The sequence below is a fragment of the Schistocerca cancellata genome, chromosome 9, assembly GCF_023864275.1.
Source record: "Schistocerca cancellata isolate TAMUIC-IGC-003103 chromosome 9, iqSchCanc2.1, whole genome shotgun sequence".
NCBI classification, from domain to species: Eukaryota; Metazoa; Arthropoda; class Insecta; order Orthoptera; family Acrididae; genus Schistocerca; species Schistocerca cancellata.
The window spans coordinates 369,197,590-369,219,380 of NC_064634.1; the positions used below are offsets into that span (position 1 = coordinate 369,197,590).

A 21,791-nucleotide genomic window follows, 5' to 3' on the forward strand; every position below is an offset into this window, starting at 1 on the left:
TGGGACTGATGACCTTAGAAGTTAAGTCCCATAGTGCTCAGAGCCATTTGAACCATTTTTTTTTGGTTGGAAGTAGCGCCCTTGTTTACACTGAAATCAGCGGCACCTCGGTGTTTGTTGTCAACGTATTCGTTGGCAACTAATTGTAGATACAAAAGTTAGGATGACGCTGTCTGCAGGTGAATCCCTCTTGCATGCATCAAACAAGTGGATATCTTTCAGCGGTCCTTTAATGCATCTAGGAAAGCATGAACATGCCTGGTACTTTATTCTCAACACTGGAAATACATCGTATTCATACCAATAACAGCACTTTGCATATTACTCTAAAAGTTCAGATTAAAGGAATTAGTTTTAAAATCTGTCCGTATAGATTCCTAACAACAGTGGGGGTAGTAAGTTGGTAACCCCTAGCTAGTTCACAGGTTAAAATTTCTCTTTTGTTGTGTAATAATCACGACACGTCACTAAGAATACAGAGTCAAAAAAAAAAAAAAAAATAAAATAAAAATCATCCACATTCCTTTCTTGAAACGTATTGAATAGGTAATCAGTGCTGGGAATAACGACACCCCGTTGCTTTCTGGAAAAGTAAGTAATAATGTAGGCTGGTCCTTCAGAAGTGTAATCGTGGTTGGTATAATAGTAGAATCCATAATCTGTATTTGTAGCTAATCATAAATAATTTACTGTGTTCATAATTCATTAACATCAACCAGAATACCGCGACATACACTTTGAATTCGCTGTCGACATTGAGCCATTCTTATGCTTGTCTCAGCAGTGGAATACTAAAGGCAATCGATAGTTATAATAAGCATTTTTCCTCTGGTGGATGCTGACCAGCGGAGTCGTTTGCTTCAGATTTGCCCCACCTTAGTTTCCAGTTCCTATGCACTCCTGTTATTTAAAATCATACAATAGACTAATCGACGTGTATCTGGGAAGTGCAGCCATATCTAATTAATGTACTCTGCAAAAGGAGCTTTAAAGAAGCATCATTAAAGTCGGAATAAAGTAATGTGGCAGCAATGTTGAAAGTTATGTACCCATATTTATTGCATTATTATGAGTTATTTTTTAGATAGTTGTGGAAAGTATTCCTGCTTTGTTGCCGTAACGAGTCTTCTGCCTTGCTGGGAAAGGTAGCCTTCAGTCTTGGGTCGTATTTCCCGGCTGCAGCTGAAACAGAGAGAACAACAGACAAAGTTAGTTAAGCCGCACTTCATCACAAGCTGTCCATCTAAATTATAAGTTACTGAAACTTAAAACAGACATTCTAGAACATATTTTGGAACTGCTGTCCACTTCTAGGCGATGGAAGCCTATCAAAATTTTAACTATATTAACTTAAATATAGCCATAGCACAGTATAACAGAAAACTTCTTCGAAAATGTGCCTGCGATAATAATCAAAACAGAAATATTACGCAGCACAATTTATATCCTAACAATAAGAATACATTCAACAGAAAACTGGTTCAAAATCGTTCAAATGGCTCTGAGCACTATGGGACTCAACTTCTGAGGTCATTAGTCCCCTAGAACTTAGAACTAGTTAAACCTAACTAACCTAAGAACATCACAAACATCCATGCCCGAGGCAGGATTCGAACCTGCGACCGTAGCGGTCTTGCGGTTACAGACTGCAGCGCCTTTAACCGCACGGCCACTTCGAAATAGAAAGATTTCTGCAGGCTTTAGTTAACATGTTCGCAACTTTGCAGTTCAAAATATTTAACTAACTTCATGTTACTCTGAGAAATAATTGTATGTATTTTTAGATTTTATGCCAGTGCTGCCAAATTTAGTTTCTAAAACAACTCATCCACAGGGCTAGATAAAACTGTCCTCCACCCTGTGAAGGACGTTTTGACATTCTGGAGGATTCCGGAAGTCTGTTATGATGAGAATTGTTCATTTTGCTTTATGGGTGCAACCGAAACAACAGATAGTAGATTGAAATAAATTATACGTATACAAGAACATGTAAGGTTATTAGTCCTTATTTGAATGCCATGTGACTGGTGTGGATTTATAAGAGAAAGTTTACAGATCCTTTTATTTCCCCTCGCTGACAAAAGCAAACTTTTAGTGCCTTGCATCTGCTAATTACTAATAACAAATATGTATCCCTGGTCAGAACTCGCAAATCCCAACAACATGCACCAGACTCGCAATGCGTTCAACTTGACGTATGAACACCGCAGTGCTTCGGACGTGCCACTGTTACTCTTCACTTATCCCACGTAATGGTTTGGCGAGTTTTATTTGGGTGGCCATCATTTAGCTGATATAATTATTGTTTGTCTTAAACGTACTGCATTTTAAGAAACTTCTTAGTGGAATCGATTAACTTTATTTGTAAAGAATCATTATTGGTGACTGAGTAAACATTTTTCACATGTAACACGTTTTCAGATTTTCATTCATATGACCTTCATAACCGTTTTACAGAAAAGTTACGTATGGTGTTTATTGTCACCTTTCACTTCTTTTGAAGCCAACAGATTTCTCATGACGTTACAGTAGAAAAAAGATTTTACGTACACTACTCTCTTCCCTCATATTTTGGAAGACATATTTTCTTGTAAATAATAGATTTCAGCTATCAGTCGTCCTTTTGAAATTTTATTCGCAGATCTAGATTTCAGCTAGAAACTAGCCATTCTCAATGCACTGTCATTTTTTTTTCAATGCATGTAATGCCTGACGGTCGGGGTTCATCCACATTCAATGATTTACAACACCTCAAAACTTACATTATTGTTGCAGGTCCAATTGTCTAGGTATTTGTTCTATAAATACCATTTTCTCTTCCAACGGTCGTGTGTCGACTGCTGAAATTGTGTGCCCTAAGTACGTGACGTGTCTTTTTCACAGTTTTCACTAATTTTCATTAATTATTATCCCATACCGACGCAGTCTACGAAAAACCGCTTTAAGGTGAGCTTCATGGAGCTTTTGTGTAGCTGATAACATCAGTATATCGTCCAGACAGGCGAAGGTGAAGTCTCATCCCCCTAACACCTCATCAATGAAACGTCGCCGCGTTTGAGCTGTGTTTTTAAGACCAATTGGCATACGTAAAAGTTCGAAGGGTCAAAAAGGTATAGTAACAGTTGTCTTCAGTATGTCAGCGTTTGAAACCTGTATCTGACGATATGCCTTTTGACAATCTATGAAGCTGATGTATTTTGCTCCCACTAGTACACTCGTAAATTCACGAATATTGGACCCTGGCTATTGAACGGGTATCGTGTGAGCATTGAATTCCCTGTAATCACCGCAAGGCCTTCAACTTTCTCCTTTTTTTTCTTTAGTAGATATAAAAGTGACGAGCATGCGCTCTCATCTCCGTGACATTCCTCTTTCTAACATACGTTCGAATTCGGTCTTTCCGTCCGCGAACCTGTCTGGTGACAGTCCTCTCGGTCCAAAAGAGACTGGGTGGCCCAGCACTGTGTTCATGGGGTGAACCGTACTGTGTGCCACTGCAGTCGGTGACTGTGCTGTCAGGTCCATAAGATGCTCTACCTCCGTCCCTTGTACCGAACCGCCTCCTCTCTCTCTCAATTTTCATAGAAGGCTACTTCCCATTCCTTCTCGAGACAACAGAATTTCAGTGGTGATAACTAGCTGCGTACGGAAAATTTGCCCCTACGTTCGGTTCCGGCACGTCGACTGTTACAAACGTCCAGCACCAAGTATTACGAAAACCTAAATTCACATCCTTGCTGCAGCTGCCGTACGTTGTTATCGGCCGTTTATTTTCTGCCGTGTAGCAAACTAATGAACTGTCCTAGACTGACATATCTCTACCTACTAGCAGCGTGCTTACGTCACACCTGGTGTCCACCAGATAATAACATGAGGACTTTACATCTCGTACGCACAGTCGTCGTTACAAGGGCAAGCAGGAAGTGTCTGTACTTACAGTCTCCACGTTATTGACGAAACGTGCCTAACTGCATGGTAGAACATACTTGGCTGCTCGTTGTCCGAACCGTCCGTGGTACAGGGTGACAATTACTGAACTATATGAAACAAATTCGTCATACTTTCTGGAATGGTTTGTGTTGGGGCCTTCTAACTGCACGGTTGGCCGCGAGGCATAATGGGAACTAGAATGCTCAGTATGGCTTGGTTTAGCGACGAATCCCTCTTTAATTTGGATGGGTTCGTCACTAAGTCAAATTGGCGCATTTCGGGGACCGAGAATCCGTATTTCGCGATCGAGAAGCCTCTTCATCCCCAACGGGTGACTCTGTGGTGTGCAACGTCCAGGCACAGAATAATCAGTGCGATATTCCTTCGTAGTAATAGACGGAAAATCATCGAGTATAACTGAAGTGATATCAGGTGTTCCCCAGGGAAGCGTCCTGGGACCTCTGCTGTTACTGATCTATATAAATGACCTGGGTGACAATCTGAGCAGTTCTCTTAGGTTGTTCGTAGATGATGCTGTAATTTACCGTCTAGTAAGGTTATCCGAAGACCAGTATCAGTTGCAAAGCGATTTAGAAAAGATTGCTGTATGGTGTGGCAGGTGGCAGTTGACGCTAAATAACGAAAAGTGTGAGCTGATCCACATGAGTTCCAAAGGAAATCCGTTGGAATTCGATTACTCGATAAATAGTACAATTCTCAACGCTGTCAATTCAACTAAGTACCTGGGTGTTAAAATTACGAACAACTTCAGTTGAAAAGACCACATAGATAATATTGTGGGGAAGGCGAGCCAAAGGTTGTGTTTCATTGGCAGGACACCTAGAAGATGCAACAAGTCCACTAAAGAGACAGCTTACACTACACTCGTTCGTCCTCTTTTAGAATATTGCTGCGCGGTGTGGGATCCTTACCAGGTGGGATTGACGGAGGATATCGAAAGGGTGCAGAAAGGGCAGCTCGTTTTGTATTATCACGTAATAGGGGAGAGAGTGTGGCAGATATGATACGCGAGTTGGGATGGAAGTCATTAAAGCAAAGACGTTTTTCGTCGCGGCGAGATCTATTTACGAAATTTCAGTCACCAACTTTCTCTTCCGAATGCGAAAATATTTTATTGAGCCCAACCGACATAGGTAGGGATGATCATCAAAATAAAATAAGAGAAATCAGAGCTCGAACAGAAAGGTTTAGGTGTTCGTTTTTCCCGCGTGCTGTTCGGGAGTGGAATGGTAGAGAGGTGGTATGATTGTGGTTCGATGAACCCCCTGCCAAGCACTTAAATGTGAATTGCAGAGTAATCATGTAGATGTAGATGGCACGGTGACTACCGAACGGTACATAAAGGTTCTGGATTTTGATTTCATGCCCATTATCCAAAGTGACCCTGATTTCGACGAGATGTGGTTAGTGCAAGACGGATTTCGACGCCATCGAAGCAGGAGAGCATTTGATGTCCTGGAGGAGCAGTTTGGGGACTGCATTGTTGCTCTGGGATTCTCAGATCTGAGATACTGGCATGGGCCTCGATTGGCCTTCATATTCTCCGAACCTGAACGCGTGCGACTCCTTTTTAAGGGACTATATTAAATAGAAGGTTTACAGCAATAACCCCAAAACCATTCCCGAGATGAAAGCAGCAGGAGCATTCAGGTCGTCGACACTTGAGAGGGTCATGCAGAATTTCCCTGTTCAGCTGCGCCACATCACCGCCAATGATGGCAGGCATATCGACCATGTCATAACCTAAATCCGAAAACGTGTAGCGACGTTCACATATTGAAAAAAATGTGTGCACGCCGTAGTTGTAGCAAATTTACTTTTTTTCATATCGTTCAATATTTAGCACCCTGTACGAACATAGCTGTTAAGGTTCTGTCTATCCACTGTTTCCTAAGTGCGCTGCAGAACGCTCCGTTCCAGTGATATTATAAGCCTCGATTTTTCTCTGTAGCTCGTCTTCTAGTTTCTGAAACTGTGCAGTTATATCCGCCCGTTGACCCTTGCGAATTACCGCCGCCTGATACTTTCCCAACTTCGCGTCCGCTCAGTGTACTTGTTGTCTCCATTGTCGCATGAACTCTGTCGGACAGCTGCTGATTACTGGTCGTGTCCCAGCCAGCCTTTGTAGCCACCGCCGCCTTTACTGCCGTGGGGACCTATGATGTCCAAACGTGCCGGAGCACAGAATCCGAAAATTCTGCCTCTCTCACTATCCCCCGTAACTGCCGCCAAAATTCTCAGGGGGATCTGACACGTTGTCGCTCGCTGAGTAACACGTTGTGTATCCGTTGATCTAACGGCTTACTAAGCTTGCTTATCAAAATCTTCTTTATACTTGTATATTGCTGTGTTGTTGGTGAACGCTTAATTTCGTCATCTACTGATGCTGCCGCTCTGGCCTCGAGACTGTTCAGACTGTTGACTGCCATCGCGATCTTTTCTTGATTGTTTGTTAGTGAATTACGAGTGAACGCCAACTCTAACATCGAAAAGAAGAGTTCCTGTTTATCAGACAGGAACGGAGACGTGCGAACCTTCATACGCCGTCCAGATGAATCTTCGTTTCTCGGAGTTTCGTCGACAGTGGAGCCTGTCGTGCGCAAATCATCAATTTGTCCCGGCGAAACGTTTCCGTGCCGCGATGTATATGCATCTGACTGCGCCGCTAATCCGAACCCCGGTAATCCGAACGTTCGGTTAATCCGAACATGAAAAATGATTGTCTAAGTATGGAAAACTGTGCGGTTAACTGCTGTACATACACACTATTTTAATTTAGACAGTACAGTAAACATGTAGTAGAAAATTGGCCAGAAACATTAGGTTCAAACAATGCATAACAATGAAAGAAAAGCTGTCAAACTTATTAAAATACAGGGGACATTTTTCCCTACTTTTTTAGATGACAAAAACTCTGTCATTGGTTTTAGGCGTAATGAAGGCATACTGTTATATGACGCGTAGTTGCGCCATCGTCTCATAAACATGAAATCAGCAGATGTAGCAGTGGGCTATTGCTCCAAATAACGTACCGCGAGGTCAAGGGCTTCTGCTGCGTCACTGTGTGGCACCAGTTCTCCTTAGTCGCTTTCGGGCTCATTGTCACTTCTGTCACAGCAGTCCACTTCTTCCTGGTCTTGAGTCACAGCAGCAACTAAATCAGCGTCAGTAAGGTTCTCCACACATACCCTATCCGCTGCCATCCACTCATCTACGTTTCCTTCACTAGCTTCTTCACATCCAGGGATTGTCTTTATCATTTTTAGTAGATTTTCCTCTTCATTTTCAACTAGATTGTCCTGAAATTCAACAGATGTCCACAGTTTTCTCGAAGATTTTCTCAGAGTATTTTCCGAAATATTCTGCCATGCCTCAGCGGCCCAATAAACAACATCCTTCACATTGGTCTTTTTTATTTTGTCCACTGAAGGAATGCTATCATCTTGGATCAGCATTCTTAAAAATTGTTTTCTGTAAATGAGTTTTAATGTTTTCAGTACGCCCTGGTCCATCGCCTGTAGAAGTGGTGTAACATTCGGCGGCAAAAACTTCGTCACAATTTCTCCATCACATAATTGCTCAGTGCTGGGGTGAGATGGCGCGTTATCAGTCAAAAGGACTGCACGGGGAGAATAATGATTTTCGTTCGGAAACCGTCGAACAGAGGGAACAAACTGGCCGTGAAACCATTCTTTGACCAACTTACCATCCATCCATGTTTTTTTCTGGTTTCGATAATATACGGGCAGGGACTTTATGTTGCAGTTTTTAAAAGCTCTGGGCCTAGCAGATTTGCCGGTCAGCATAAAGGCAGCTTGTGATTACCAGCCGCGTTGCTGAACGCTAGTAAATTCACATGATCTTTGCATATTTTAAAACCAGAAGCATGGTCTTCTGCTTTTGATGCCAGGCTTTTTGTTGGCAATGCCCTAAAATTAAGGCCAGTCTCGTCAGCGTTATAAATTTCTTGGGGAGAATACTTTTCCTCTCTTATCATTTTTTCAAACTCACCCATGTATTCCTTCGCTGCATCACTGTCAGAAGAAAGCTTCTCTCCAGTAAATGTTAGCTGACGGATTCCATGACTTTTTTGAATCTGTCCACCCAACCCGTACTCGCACTGGACTCATCACCATTCATTAACTTGTTCAGGTAAATAGCCTCCTCCTGGACCAGTGTTCCACTCAAAGGAGTTCCCCTTTCTCTTTCCAGCGTAAACCAAAAGAAAAGAGCTTCATCCACTTTATCGTACTGGTATTGTTTCAGAGTCTGCCGAATTTCGAGTGTTTTTCCCGAAGACGTTGCGCAGGACTGTTCAAGCTTCATTCGGTTCTTCTTCCAATCACAAATGATTGTTTTACCAACACCCAGTTCCGTTGCCAGTTTAGATACATTCTCACCATTGTCTATCCGCTTCAAAGCATTCAGGTTTTCTTTGAGAGTTAACGTTGTATGTTTCCGATTACTCATGACGAAATACGTGCACCACTACACCTGAACGAATACATTACAACTGCTAACGACTGCCAGCGATCGATAACTAACATAACCAAGCGCTTTGGGAGCCAACTGGCAGTGCACTGACCTCAAACACTACAATGCACAACAACATGGTCAGGGAGTGAGAGTGAGTCATTGTTCCCACACCTGTTCCCATTTGCTACCCTGGTGTACCTACTTATCTGCTTGGTATACTTTATTCTAGAAACTCGTGACCGTAATTCCTGCTAATCCGAACAAATCGGTAATCCGAACATGGTCCGGTCCCAATTAGTTCGGTTTAACGGGACTCTACTGAACTTTGTATTTGTACTAAATGTTATCTTAGAACTTCTGTCGTATTCGTCGGAGAATTTGCGTCGCCTCGCTTGCTTGTTTCTTCCTGTGCGAGATTTCTGAACCTGAGGTCACCACTTTATGGCTCGTAAGTAACATCATATTAAGTAATAACTTGTGGGAATATACAACTTAATTTCTCTTTCTCGTAAAACATAAAAGCCAATAACCAACAACATAACATTCTAAATCCATAGAGGGTGACCACCTAAGGCGACATAAAATTGAATGACCGCACAAAGCAAATTGTAGGAATAGCCGATATTGACTGAGATACACTGGAAAAATAGTAAAGAACTGTAATTCATACCCGTAAGAAGTGGTTTACAACATACTCGTTTGACCGACTCTCGAGTGTTGTTTATGAATCTGACTCCCTCACGAAGTCGGATGTGCTCCCCGGTAGCTGAGTGGTACTGAGTTATGCGATCAACAAAGAACTTAAACGGATGTCTTACGACGTCCGCCCCGAGCAGATGCAACGAACGAAACCGAACAAAAATGAGATTAAAAAAAAAAAAAAAGTAGTCAGCGCGACGGAACGTCGTTCCGAAGGGACCCGGTTCGATTCCCGGCTGGGTCGGAGAATTTTTCCCCCTAGGGACTGGATGTTGTGTTGTCCTAATGATCATGATCTCATGCTTATAGACACACAAGTCGCTGAAGTGGCGTCAACTCAAAAGACACGCACCAGGCGAACGGTCTACCGTATGGGTGGCCTTAGCTTGGGGTGACCAAATTATTTTCGGTGAAAACGGTGACACATTCACCCGGGTGCCAATGGACACCTCATTCCACATATACCCAGGTTTCTTAATTTTAAATACACTCCTGGAAATGGAAAAAAGAACACATTGACACCGGTGTGTCAGACCCACCATACTTGCTCCGGACACTGCGAGAGGGCTGTGCATGCAATGATCACACGCACGGCACAGCGGACACACCAGGAACCGCGGTGTTGGCCGTCGAATGGCGCTAGCTGCGCAGCATTTGTGCACCGCCGCCGTCAGTGTCAGCCAGTTTGCCGTGGCATACGGAGCTCCATCGCAGTCTTTAACACTGGTAGTATGCCGCGACAGCGTGGACGTGAACCGTATGTGCAGTTGATGGACTTTGAGCGAGGGCGTATAGTGGGCATGCGGGAGGCCGGGTGGACGTACCGCCGAATTGCTCAACACGTGGGGCGTGAGGTCTCCACAGTACATCGATGTTGTCGCCAGTGGTCGGCGGAAGGTGCACGTGCCCGTCGACCTGGGACCGGACCGCAGCGACGCACGGATGCACGCCAAGATCGTAGGATCCTACGCAGTGCCGTAGGGGACAGCACCGCCACTTCCTAGCAAATTAGGGACACTGTTGCTCCTGGGGTATCGGCGAGGACCATTCGCAACCGTCTCCATGAAGCTGGGCTACGGTCCCGCACACCGTTAGGCCGTCTTCCGCTCACGCCCCAACATCGTGCAGCCCGCCTCCAGTGGTGTCGCGACAGGCGTGAATGGAGGGACGAATGGAGACGTGTCGTCTTCAGCGATGAGAGTCGCTTCTGCCTTGGTGCCAATGATGGTCGTATGCGTGTTTGGCGCCGTGCAGATGAGCGCCACATTCAGGACTGCATACGACCGAGGCACACAGGGCCAACACCCGGCATCATGGTGTGGGGAGCGATCTCCTACACTGGCCGTACACCACTGGTGATCGTCGAGGGGACACTGAATAGTGCACGGTACATCCAAACCGTCATCGAACCCATCGTTCTACCATTCCTAGACCGGCAAGGGAACTTGCTGTTCCAACAGGACAATGCACGTCCGCATGTATCCCGTGCCACCCAACGTGCTCTAGAAGGTGTAAGTCAACTACCCTGGCCAGCAAGATCTCCGGATCTGTCCCCCATTGAGCATGTTTGAGACTGGATGAAGCGTCGTCTCACGCGGTCTGCACGTCCAGCACGAACGCTGGTCCAACTGAGGCGCCAGGTGGAAATGGCATGGCAAGCCGTTCCACAGGACTACATCCAGCATCTCTACGATCGTCTCCATGGGAGAATAGCAGCCTGCATTGCTGCAAAAAGTGGATATACACTGTACTAGTGCCGACATTGTACATGCTCTGTTGCCTGTGTCTATGTGCCTGTGGTTCTGTCAGTGTGATCATGTGATGTATCTGACCCCAGGAATGTGTCAATAAAGTTTCCCCTTCCTGGGACAATGAATTCACGGTGTTCTTATTTCAATTTCCAGGAGTGTATATTGATGTTTTGTTGATACATTTTGTTAACCCTTTAATTATAACTAATAAGAGGATACAAAAGATTGATATAATCTAGATTATCTGTATAATTAATGACATTTAATAAGCGTATACAGTAATAAAGAAATGTATTAGGATTTTACAAAATTTTACCGCCATTCAACTTTTAATCAATTAATATTAACAAGAGCTTTAATATTACTGAGCACTTGTAGATGGAATTGACTGTCCTTGGAGAAAAGGGTATTTTTCATTGCCTCCACCCTTTTTGATCGTGTCTTTGTTCTTTGAGACACAGTGATAAAACTCGGTACAATACATATTGCAGTTGTACAGGATCTGCAGGATTGCTTCAAGAGAGTCCACCTCCATTCTGTTTCTTTCATCAGTCCACTAGATATTCATGAACGAAAATATTCTTTCCACATTGGCATTATGGGCTGGGATTGCAAATAAATAACTTGCAATTATTACCAACTCAGAGTAATGCTGAAGACAGTCACAGCTTTAAAAAAAAACTCGGCTGCTCGAACTTTCGTCTCTTCACTTGACTGATGCTTCACAAAATAATTTTGTAGAGTTTTACTGCAGCTCGGTGCACTGTATCTGTTTATGTGTTTCTTTGACCTGATGTGATGAACTATGTCGGAACGTCCACCATGACTTATACTAATAAAACAGTTACATACGGAACACTCTGCTTCGTAATCAAAACGACCTTTATTAATGAAATTCCATTCCTTGGAATAACAGTCACTGAACTTGTAGGCACGTTTCGGCATTGCGTTTCACAGCACTGCAGTAATAATACCACTAATATGAGAAAAAACTATTGGACTTTGTCTGACAAAACATCAACTACTACACTGTTCTGACAATGAGTGTGTAAGTGGCGCGACAATCGGACGGTTTCATAGCTCTGTTACAATAATACAACTTACTACTTGTTGGCCAAAGTACCGCTCAAAGTAAATTATTGCCTGCGTGTATCAATACTGATACTGTGATTATTAGTATGGGACAATGGAGGTTTTAAACAAATAAGCTAAAATATGTTAATTTCTCGTATTTCGTTTAATATAATGAAGTGCCAAAAACTTGAGAAAATTTCACGACATGTATTTAAAAACTGAATTCCGGGACTTTTGAGTGTCCCGAAACACAGGGATGAAAACTGGGACAATCCCGGTTTTCCGGGACGTTTGGTCACCCTACCCTAGCTACACAACCGAGCCGTAGTAAAAATTGTTGTTTTGAAGAGCGTGCCGCAGCGCGTAGTGTGAAGCAATCGCCCTCCGTTTCTGGCTGTGGCGCCGCTGTGGCAATCGCAGCTTTTGTGTCTCCCTCTGGTGGGAAATGGTGTAGGTTGCCTGTTCACGTGCATTTAAGGGGCGTTATGAGCTTGCCAGTGGGTCAGTCTGGGTCAGTCCCTCATCCCCAGCTTGCTAGTCTGTCTCTCGTCCGAATTTGTGAGGCAGTTACTGTCTGTCTGTCGTCCGGAATGCTAGTATGTCTTTCCTTCGGATCAATCGTTAAAGCCGGATAAATGAGAGTCTTTCCACTCCGCCAGTAAGAAACTCAGCGAGCGGTCGCCCGGTCGGGGCTTAGTTCCTGCATCTGCGCGTTAGGCCGCCAGTCTGCTCGAGTTCCTCAGGCAATGGTAAATTGCGATTGGATCGATCGGTTGGTCGGTCGCGCACTGAGGCACAAGAAGACTTGTCCGTCTTGAGCGTCGGCGCATGTGAGGTCGCCACGTGAGTCCAGTGGGCAGCCCCGTATAGCGAGGGGTAATGGCTTCGCGGTCGACACGAGAGCAACAGGAGTCAACCCACGACATCGGTCTGGCCGGTGCGAGCTGCGACGCCGTTAGACGGGAGATGGGCGCGCCTTCCTGCGTTCGTTGAAGCGGCTGGCAGCCGACGATTCGGGAGAGCGATTTGGGGGTGCTGCGCCAGGTCTTCTCCAGAAATCGCAGTTTATTAGAAGTGATTGCTGATATGTTGTTTGATTTACTTGTTAAATTCTACTTGTTTTCTTGGTGAGGTCACCAGCCGCTTTGTTTTGGGGTCGTCCCACCATTCTTCTCCGTTTGCCCACCTGCGGGAAGGTGGTTATTTATGAATTGGGTGGTCCGTTTTTCCCTTGTGGAGTAGGGGTGGGTTACAGCAACCTGTGGTTCGGGTTGTTCGGTAATCTCCATATCAATCTGCCGTACGTTAGTAGCTGCCTCTGTCATGTTCGTCGGATTCGGTGTGTTAACGAATTTATTGCTTGGAGTGTAACGGCCTAATTCCTGAAATATGTTTTGATCTTGCCTATCATCTTGCGGGGCGGCATCTGTGTACTGTAGAGCATCTTAACTTGTTTGGCCAACCATGTAGAATTTTATATATGATTGCATTTCATGGGCTTATATCAATTTAGTATATAAAGTTGCCACCCTTTCACCGTAAGACTTTCTTAGAAGTTAAAATCAAGTTGTACCTTCGGTGGAAAAGTTAATATTTTAATTTTAGTGTTTTGTACCATTTCCATCCCTCCTACAGGGTGCATAGTTTGTGTGCATGTGTGAATTGTTAAAACGTTTAGTTTAAAGTAATCTGGTGTGTTGTTGATTTGCACGAGTGTAGTCTTTCAGAGGTTGTTGTGAGCGGTCATAACTACGGCCGTGTCAAAAGGGAGTGGCAAGGTTCACAGCCCGAAAGCTCATACAGTCAAAAATTTGTTTCTTTCTGCCTCTGAATAAATTGTAACTTGATATTTAGAGGGTGCTTTCTGATTATAATTTAAAATCTGTTTTTTTAATGCTTTAGGCACCATTAAAGTGAATAAATTGTCATTTGTTAAAAAGGAATTTGCTTATGATTTCATCAGTTACTCCCTGGCAACTACTTCCACGCTCACATGGTGTGATTAAATGTGTTAATGTTCTTGATGAATCGCTAGTAAATAAAATAAATTTTTAAGAATATTTTTTTTCAACATAAATCACGGTTCAACGACATTTCCATGTACCAAGTAGGATTAATAGAATAGATAGAGACAGACCAAAGACGAGCAGCGTGTACCGTCATGTGATCGCTTTTTCTAGTCGGCGGGAGAACGTTATGCAGATGGTCAACAAACTCCAGTGGCAGAAGCTATAAGGGGGAGTCACTCACATTAAGATTTCTCGCTAATATAGCTGTAGAAGTAGATAATAACAGAAACAAAGAAAGTATAATGCACAGTAAAATAAAATAATAAAAGCAATGACCATCCAAGGCTTCAGAAATAAGAGCGAATTGTGAACAAAATGCTACTTATTATGGAAACAAGAAAGAAATTCGTCATGCCGTATATTTAGGTAGTTTTCATATAAGAACATCATTGCCTGCAAGAAAATGCAATCAATATACACGAAATTAAATTAAAGAGCAAAGGAAGTTTATTTTTTCGTAACATGTTGAAACGATAGCGATTGTTCGTAACATAAGAACAAAATGCGACATTCCCAATCGCAGTTTCTTTTCGTTCTACTGGTGGTAACCGGTTTCGGTTACAAACCATAGTCAGAACAACGTACCACGCAGCAAGGAGAGCCGCTGAACCGAGCTGATGTGCAACGACGTTAAGGTGTGTGTATCACTCAGCAGCTCTGAGCACCGCTGCTTCCTATAGTCTGAGGACTTTTATAACCGAAACCGGTTACTTCCAGCAGGACGGAAATAAATTTTTACTTTAATAAGAAGGACACTGATTAATATGTTACACAGGATAAAAATGAAATTAACTGGACACTAATTCGACACGCCAACTTATAAGAAACATCTTGCAAGGCAAAATGTTCGAAAAACTCAGCAGGTAGGACTAGTACCTTAGACACTGAAGTCCATGGAATTAACGGCACCAGGAGCAACCAGACGTAAAAATGGCAAGGGAAAGATAAGTATGGCCACATAAACAAGCCGTTGCCTTTAGTGTCTAGTGATGATGAACTCGTGGTTATTCTGTAAAAAGATCGTTTCGCTTAGCTTGCGAATGAGATGACACATCAAAGGAAGAGGGAAAGGTAACCAAGGCACAGGAAATGTTTAACTCTGAGGTAAACTGGTAGACCACTTGTGTTACTACTTGTCTGGCAGTACTGACTATGTAAGCCAGAAAACGGCAGGCAAAGAGCAAATCCTCGCAGCCAGTGGAGACCCTCCCCACCGTCAAGAAGTGATGGAACTTTCTTGCAAGGTGTCTGCCTTTATCGTTTAACGAGTTGTCGGTGGTGCAAATAGTATTCCAAATATAAACAGTTTTTCATCTACATCTTTATTAGTGTATACGACCTTCAACACTTTAAATAAGATGTTACAACATCAAGTTGTTAATAGTGAATGTAGCTCGAAATGGAATTTAGTAGTTTTAATGATTTGTAGATCTTGAAGACCAATGTTTCAACTTTCATTGTAGATAATTTTTTTAATTTGAAACTTGAGATATAAAATTACATAACAGATTGACAGGAAATAGTTGAATAGCACCCAAGCGAGTGAGACAGGTTTGTAGCCTGTCTCATTGTTATTCAATCTGTAAACCCAGCAAACAGAAAAGCAAACCAAGGAAAAACTGAGAAAGGGAACTAAATTTTATGTAAAAAATTAAGAACGTTCAAGTTTGTGGTGACATTGTAGTTCTGTCAGACGGCAAAGGACTTGGATGAACGAAATGCATAGTTTTTTGAGAAGAGGTTATAAGATAAACTTAACGAAGTTAAAACAATGGTAATGGCTGCTAGTCAAACTAAATAAAGCGATTCTGAGGGAATTACATGAGGAAATAACATACTAAAGGCATTACATAAATTTATTTATTCAGCTGGCAAAGTAACTGACTGTGGCTGAAGTAATGTAGATAATATAAGGTGGAGACTGGTGATAGCAAGAAAAGCATTTCGGAAAAATTGGAATTTGTTAATGTAGTATAAATGTAAGTGTTGGGAAGTCATTTTTGAAAGTGTTTGCCTAGAGCGTAGCCTTGTGCGAAAGAGAACGTCGACAATAAGCAGTTCGGATAGGAAGAGAATCAAAGCTTTTGAAATGTGCTGCTATAGCAGAAAGTTAAAAATTATATGAGTAGGTCGAGTAACTAATGAGGTAGTTTATCCAACTGTTGAGAAAAGATTTATCGTACAAATTAACTAAAAGAGGGTATCGGTTAATGGGACGCATCCTGATACATCCAGAAATAGTCAGTTTCGTAATGGAGAGAAGATTAGGGAGTAAAAGTTGTAGAGGCAGACCTAGGCATTAATTGAGAAATCTGGTTCAGATGGATGTAGGATACTGTTGTCGAAGAGGCTTGGAAAGGGCAGAAAAGCATGGAGAGCTGCATCGAAAAAGTCTTCAGAGTGAAGACCACAAAAACAACAGAACCGAAAAGAAAGTAAATCAAATCTCTACGAAATTTCCCATCGTTTCGCAGATAATCTGGTACTTGAGTTTCACAACGAACTACCTGTCGATGATAGTAAAAATCCTGAGGACACTGATGTGATTGGAATTATAAGGTTATCGTTCGCTAGATTATGCAACTGAAGGAGTAAAACTTTCATGTCTTAAAGGTTTACCTCCCAGCTTTCGTTTGCTGTTTACTAAAGTCTTATGATGACTCCAAACGTATCGCTTCAGAAGAAGAGTCACTACCTTGTTCGCAGTTGCTGGTTCCAGAGGTATCAGCAAGGTTAGTTGCTGATAAACGTCTTATTGTAGAAATCATCATAGCACAAGTCAGGGGTTCCGAGTACCTATATTTTCGAAACCTGGGTTAAGCAGACATGATACTACTTCCAAATGCTTACGTTCAATTCGTGCCAATTTTCATCCTATTTGCTTTTGCAGCTCACCTTATACGGTCTCTGCTACTCTACTGACAGCGCAGTCACCAGAAACGCGGCCAGAATTTTGGGTAAATAATACAAATGTAATAAATCATGACTAGGATCCACTGAGACGATACTTGTTGTAAAGTGCTGGTAGGAGTAAAAGTATAGATTGAATATTGTGGAGTAAAAAAGTATTTTCCAGATGAAAATTCTCGACAGCAAGAAATATCAGTAGTTTTTTTTTTTTTTTATCCGTAGCCCATCGTTTCTTGCTCTGAGCCTATTCCCGCTATGGGAGAACCTCTCCACACGCTTCAGAAATTAGTAAGTATCCCTACAACCGAGAATGATATTTCGTGTCAATCAAAAAGGCTTAGGACAGTAGCGAAATAGTTAAAGTGGCTGCCTATGAAAATGAGGATATCCAGATACGATTCACAGTCGGAGCTCAGGCGTAGACGCAAACACAGAAATGTTTTCTTCAGAAAGTCGGGCTGTTTTTTCTGTGCAGCTCGAATCAAACTGATGCTTCGCGTGAGAGCCATGGGCGAAGCCTTGAGACAACGAAATAATAAAAAAATGTTAAGTTCACACTTACCACATTGTGAGGAATAGTGTCGGGGAAACTGCAGTCATAGGTGGCGCCACCCTGCAACTGCAGCTGAAAAAACGCCGTCCCATTCGAGATCGTTCGGTGGAAGCACACGACACGTGGGCGAACGCCATCCACGTAAGTCGGGAGTCCGCTAATCAGAGTCTGGTAGAGCCGTTCTTCTGTGTGTGTGTCCCCTAAAGGTAGTTCCGAATACACGCGAAACGCGCATTTGAGTGGCTCATCAGCAATACCTGGCAGATTAAAATAGTAACGTTCTCCGATAGTACCGAGATGGCAAACGACTGTGGGAAATCCTGGAAACCTTAGGTACAGCATTCCACGGTCGTTCCGGAGACGACATTTCACTGGACGATCCTCAGTAGGGCGCTGCACTCTCAGATGGAAATATTCATCTGGCAGCTGTGAATCGTTCGTACAGTACATTCTCAAACCGGTAAAACTTACTTTCCGGCCCCCACTGAATTCGAAAAGATACGGTGCACTGTCTTGGATTAGGTTGAAATTAGTGTGTCTCGTTGCGTTTCCTTCGAACGAACACGAATAGGACGAGTACCCGTGTGGCAGATCGAGACGAAAATCGTCCTGTGGACGGTCTCGTCTGACTCGATCGTCAGTTTTCTCAGGTTCACAAATCAGGGGCGGAGCATTGCCTATGAAAAAGATGAGCGCGTCTTCGGGCCTAGAGGGGGAATACTGGAATCTTGCCTCCGCGAAGTAATCTCTAGCGTTGCGGCCGCGGGAGACTGCGGCCATCGTCAGCAGCAGAAGGCTGCAATACATCCCCGACCTCCTCATGGCGCACTGAACTCCGGCGCTGCCCGCTCCTGAGGCTCGAGAGGCCAGTGCTGTGCTATAAACGCGGCGTCCCTACGTCACAGCCCTACGTCACAGTTAGGTTTTGTTTCTGAGTTTGTCCGCTAGCGCAGTTTCTTGTGAGCAAGTCTCGTGGCTGACGTCACCGCAGCTGCTGCGACCTCTGTGAGCCGGCCTCGCCGCTGTCTCCCAGACTCTGTGTTAGCTGTCGCCATGTCACCTTTTTCTGCTCACTGTTTGTGGCTGACTGACATGTGAACACACGTAGCTGCTCGCTGACGATACCGTGTAACACTTTTTCGGGGTGAACTGAATGACTTCAGTCTCCAAGATTCTCCACTAAACCTCCGTAAACTTCAGCTGATGCCAGTGGGCCCAATGAGTACCACAGTTTTCTTCCCTGTCCCTACACCTCTTTCAAAAAAAAAAAAAAAAAAAATGTTCAAATGTGTGTGAAATCTTATGGGACTTAACAGCTATGGTCATCAGTCCCTAAGCTTACACACTACTTAACCTCAATTATCCTAAGGACAAACACACACACCCATGCGCGAGGGAGGACTCGAACCTCCGCCGCGACCACACCTCTTTCCTCCCCACCTGATCGAATAGTGAAAGACGCAGAAACACATGATTGTGATGGTAAATAGTTACATAGTATGTGTCCCCTCCATCGCACTTGTTATTTCAAGAGGGGAGTGTGCACTATGCCTACAGGGTGTACGAGTACTCCCACTAACGCTGTAGCCCCTGTTTAGTGACAAATGTTACTCTGCATGTTGGAACCTACACTATCAGCTGTTGGGATTCATGTTTATAAGTTTTCATGGTCGCAGTCGATATTTAATTTGTACCCGTTGCAGATTCGAGCGTTCATAGGTACGCTACTAAGGAGCGCTTAGTGACGACTGTGTGAGTGGCCGAACGACAACACACAGGACAACCAGTGAATCAGATTGTCGGAGCATTACAGGAAAGATTTAGTACGGCTCCACGGCGAAAGGCAAAGCTTCTGGACTGGGAAAGAAGTATTTTTGCTTTCGAAATGGTTCAAATGGCTCTGAGCACTATGGGACTTAACATCTATGGTCATCAGTCCCCTAGAACTACTTAAACCCAACTAACCTAAGGGCATCACACAACACCCAGTCATCACGAGGCAGAGAAAAACCCTGACGCCTCCGGGAATCGAACCCGGGAACCCGGGCGTGGGAAGCGAGAACGCTACCTCACGACCACGAGCTGCGGACTTTTGCTTTCGGTTGTGTTAAAGACAGACAGCGGTGTGGAAGGAAGAGGATACGAGAAGAAACGTGTACCGGAGTCCCTGCTTCTACGGAACAATCTCTTATAAAGTCGGCACGTAGACATGTTGCGGAACTTGGTATACAAAGGACAACAAAGCGAGGTCAGACGAGGAAGGACCTTTAAGGTCAGACCTCTTCGACCGACATTAGAAAACGAGAGTGAAATGAACGCGTTTAACACGCCTTGCTTGGTTAACTCAATTTCCGAATGCACGGAACCGTGCCAAGTTTGTGTTATCTCACGTGCTAGAAATGTTGTCGTTTGGACCAAAGAGAATCCTCATTACACAGTGGAGTTAGAAAGGAACCTGTCACGCGTTACGGTATGGCTAGCGATGAAATCACAGCATCTTCTCGGACAGACCTCTGTGAAGGAAGTACGAATGGTGCAAACTGTTTCCGCATTTTACAAACATGGTTAATACCTCAGCATGAAGTATCGGGCCTCGCATAACTCATACGGTTGAAGCAACACGGACTGCCTGCTCACTACGCTCTTTAAGTTCACAATTTCCTAAATGAACACTCTGCAGGACAGCGAGCAGGCCGTGGTTCATCAGCAACAGCAGCTGCCTTGGAATGGTCACCAAGGTGTCCTGACCTCACCACACCTGACAACTTGTCATAGGGAGTCATTAACGCGCATGTATTTGCGCGTCGTTATGCTGCAAACGAAGAACTGCGCAGCACTGTTCAGGATGCGTTTCGCACTACGACATGAGACACGCTTGAAAATATGTCAAGAAGGACAAAGAAGTGTATGAAAATGTGTCTGCAGTATGATGGGGAAGTTACGAGTATATTGCACACTTAATACTTTGCGAGTACTTGAGCTAAAACTAATCAAATCAGTAGCATCCGATAGTACGAGCATCAAAATACTCGTCGGAGATGTGTATACTGCTGGCTTTCAAAAGAGCGACACCACGAAGATGGCTTGTAACAGATGGCAACCGGCTTTTATTCAAAAGTAGCATTAGTGATTGTTGGTGAGAAGATCCGCTGTTGCCTCACGTATGGACGTGAAATGTCTGCGAACATACTCGCAATTAGACAGCGGCAGGGCCTGTCAAGATTGCGGCATATCTTTCCACGATTCTGCAGCTCGTGTCGGTTGTGATCCGACGGCTGCCCTGCAAATATGGAACCGATGTGTTCAGGACGGCCAGACTCAGCGGCGAGCGGGTTCTCAGCCACACGACGCGCCTAGCGGCCCAGAGGAGGGGCTCAAGGCACCGAGGGGCGCCGGGCCTCCACACCGCGCGCCGCTGCAGCCAACACAAAAAAATGTGTCTGAAATCTTATGGGACTTAACTTCTAAGGTCATCAGTCCCTAAGCTTACACACTACTTAAATTATCCTAAGGACAAACACACACACCCATGCCCGAGGGAGGACTCGAACCTCCGCCGGGACCAGCCACACAGCCCAGGCCAACATAGGCGGCTCCTTACGTTCCGTCATGGAGTCTGACGAGCAGGATGCCTCTTTTTTACTTCTCTTCCCGAATATCAAAAAGAGGTTACCTAAAAGTAAATCCTGGGTGCCACCACTCCTCAAAGGAAGAGTAATTAAAGATTGTCTATAAGTGCAGCCAACTTACCGAGCTGAGTGGCTGCTACAAACGGTAAACGTACACCTGTCATCAAGGCAGCTGAAGGGGGTCATTTTATTATGAGATTACTAGCCATGAGTGATTTCACCACAGACTGATGTTCATTGACACTAGAGCAAATAGCGGACCTGTGTTCAAGGACTGAGTACTACGCAACAAGTTCACAGACAATGAAACTAAATTTTCTCAAACCAGGCAATTGTATCAAGGCTTTGATTACTTTCCTCTACTACCGTTGGTGATTAAGGTTTCGCTGTGTCATGTTTCTCACTGGGCTAATACGGAAGCAATTTCATTTTAGAAGCTTTACAGATACAGTCTCTGTAGGGACAGATTATATGTTGAATGTATTTTTGGCAGTGTTGCTAAACATTCCACAATTTTTGACCGATCTTCAAATGTACCTCCAGAATTTGTTGAAAATATGAAAAAAACTTCCTGTGGGTTGCACAGTTTTGTTGGTGATCGAGACAGACACAGATCTGAAAACACTTTGAATCCTTCTGTACACGACATGTCGACAGATCCGACACGAGCGGGAAAAAA

The 21,791-nt window shown here is 43.9% G+C and overlaps 1 protein-coding gene across 1 annotated transcript; it reads right to left on the minus strand.

The window, feature by feature from the left end:
* Window positions 1–1,034: 1,034 nt before the first annotated feature.
* LOC126100416 (uncharacterized) lies at window positions 1,035–18,333 on the minus strand. Its single transcript, XM_049911012.1, has 2 exons — window positions 17,493–18,333; window positions 1,035–1,182 (listed from the first exon to the last, which is right to left on the minus strand). Exons 1-2 carry the CDS (start codon window positions 18,303–18,305, stop codon window positions 1,153–1,155), a joined length of 843 nt encoding a protein of 280 aa, XP_049766969.1. The 5' UTR covers window positions 18,306–18,333; the 3' UTR covers window positions 1,035–1,152.
* Between the last annotated feature and the right edge of the window lie 3,458 nt (window positions 18,334–21,791).

Coding starts and splice junctions, on each gene's coding strand:
- LOC126100416 (XM_049911012.1), bottom strand. CDS start 18,305: ATGAGGAGGTCGGGGATGTATTGCAGCCTTCTGCTGCTGACGATGGCC. Junction 1,183..17,492: donor ACACTATTCCTCACAATGTG/GTAAGTGTGAAC, acceptor TCTCTGTTTCAG/CTGCAGCCGGGAAATACGAC.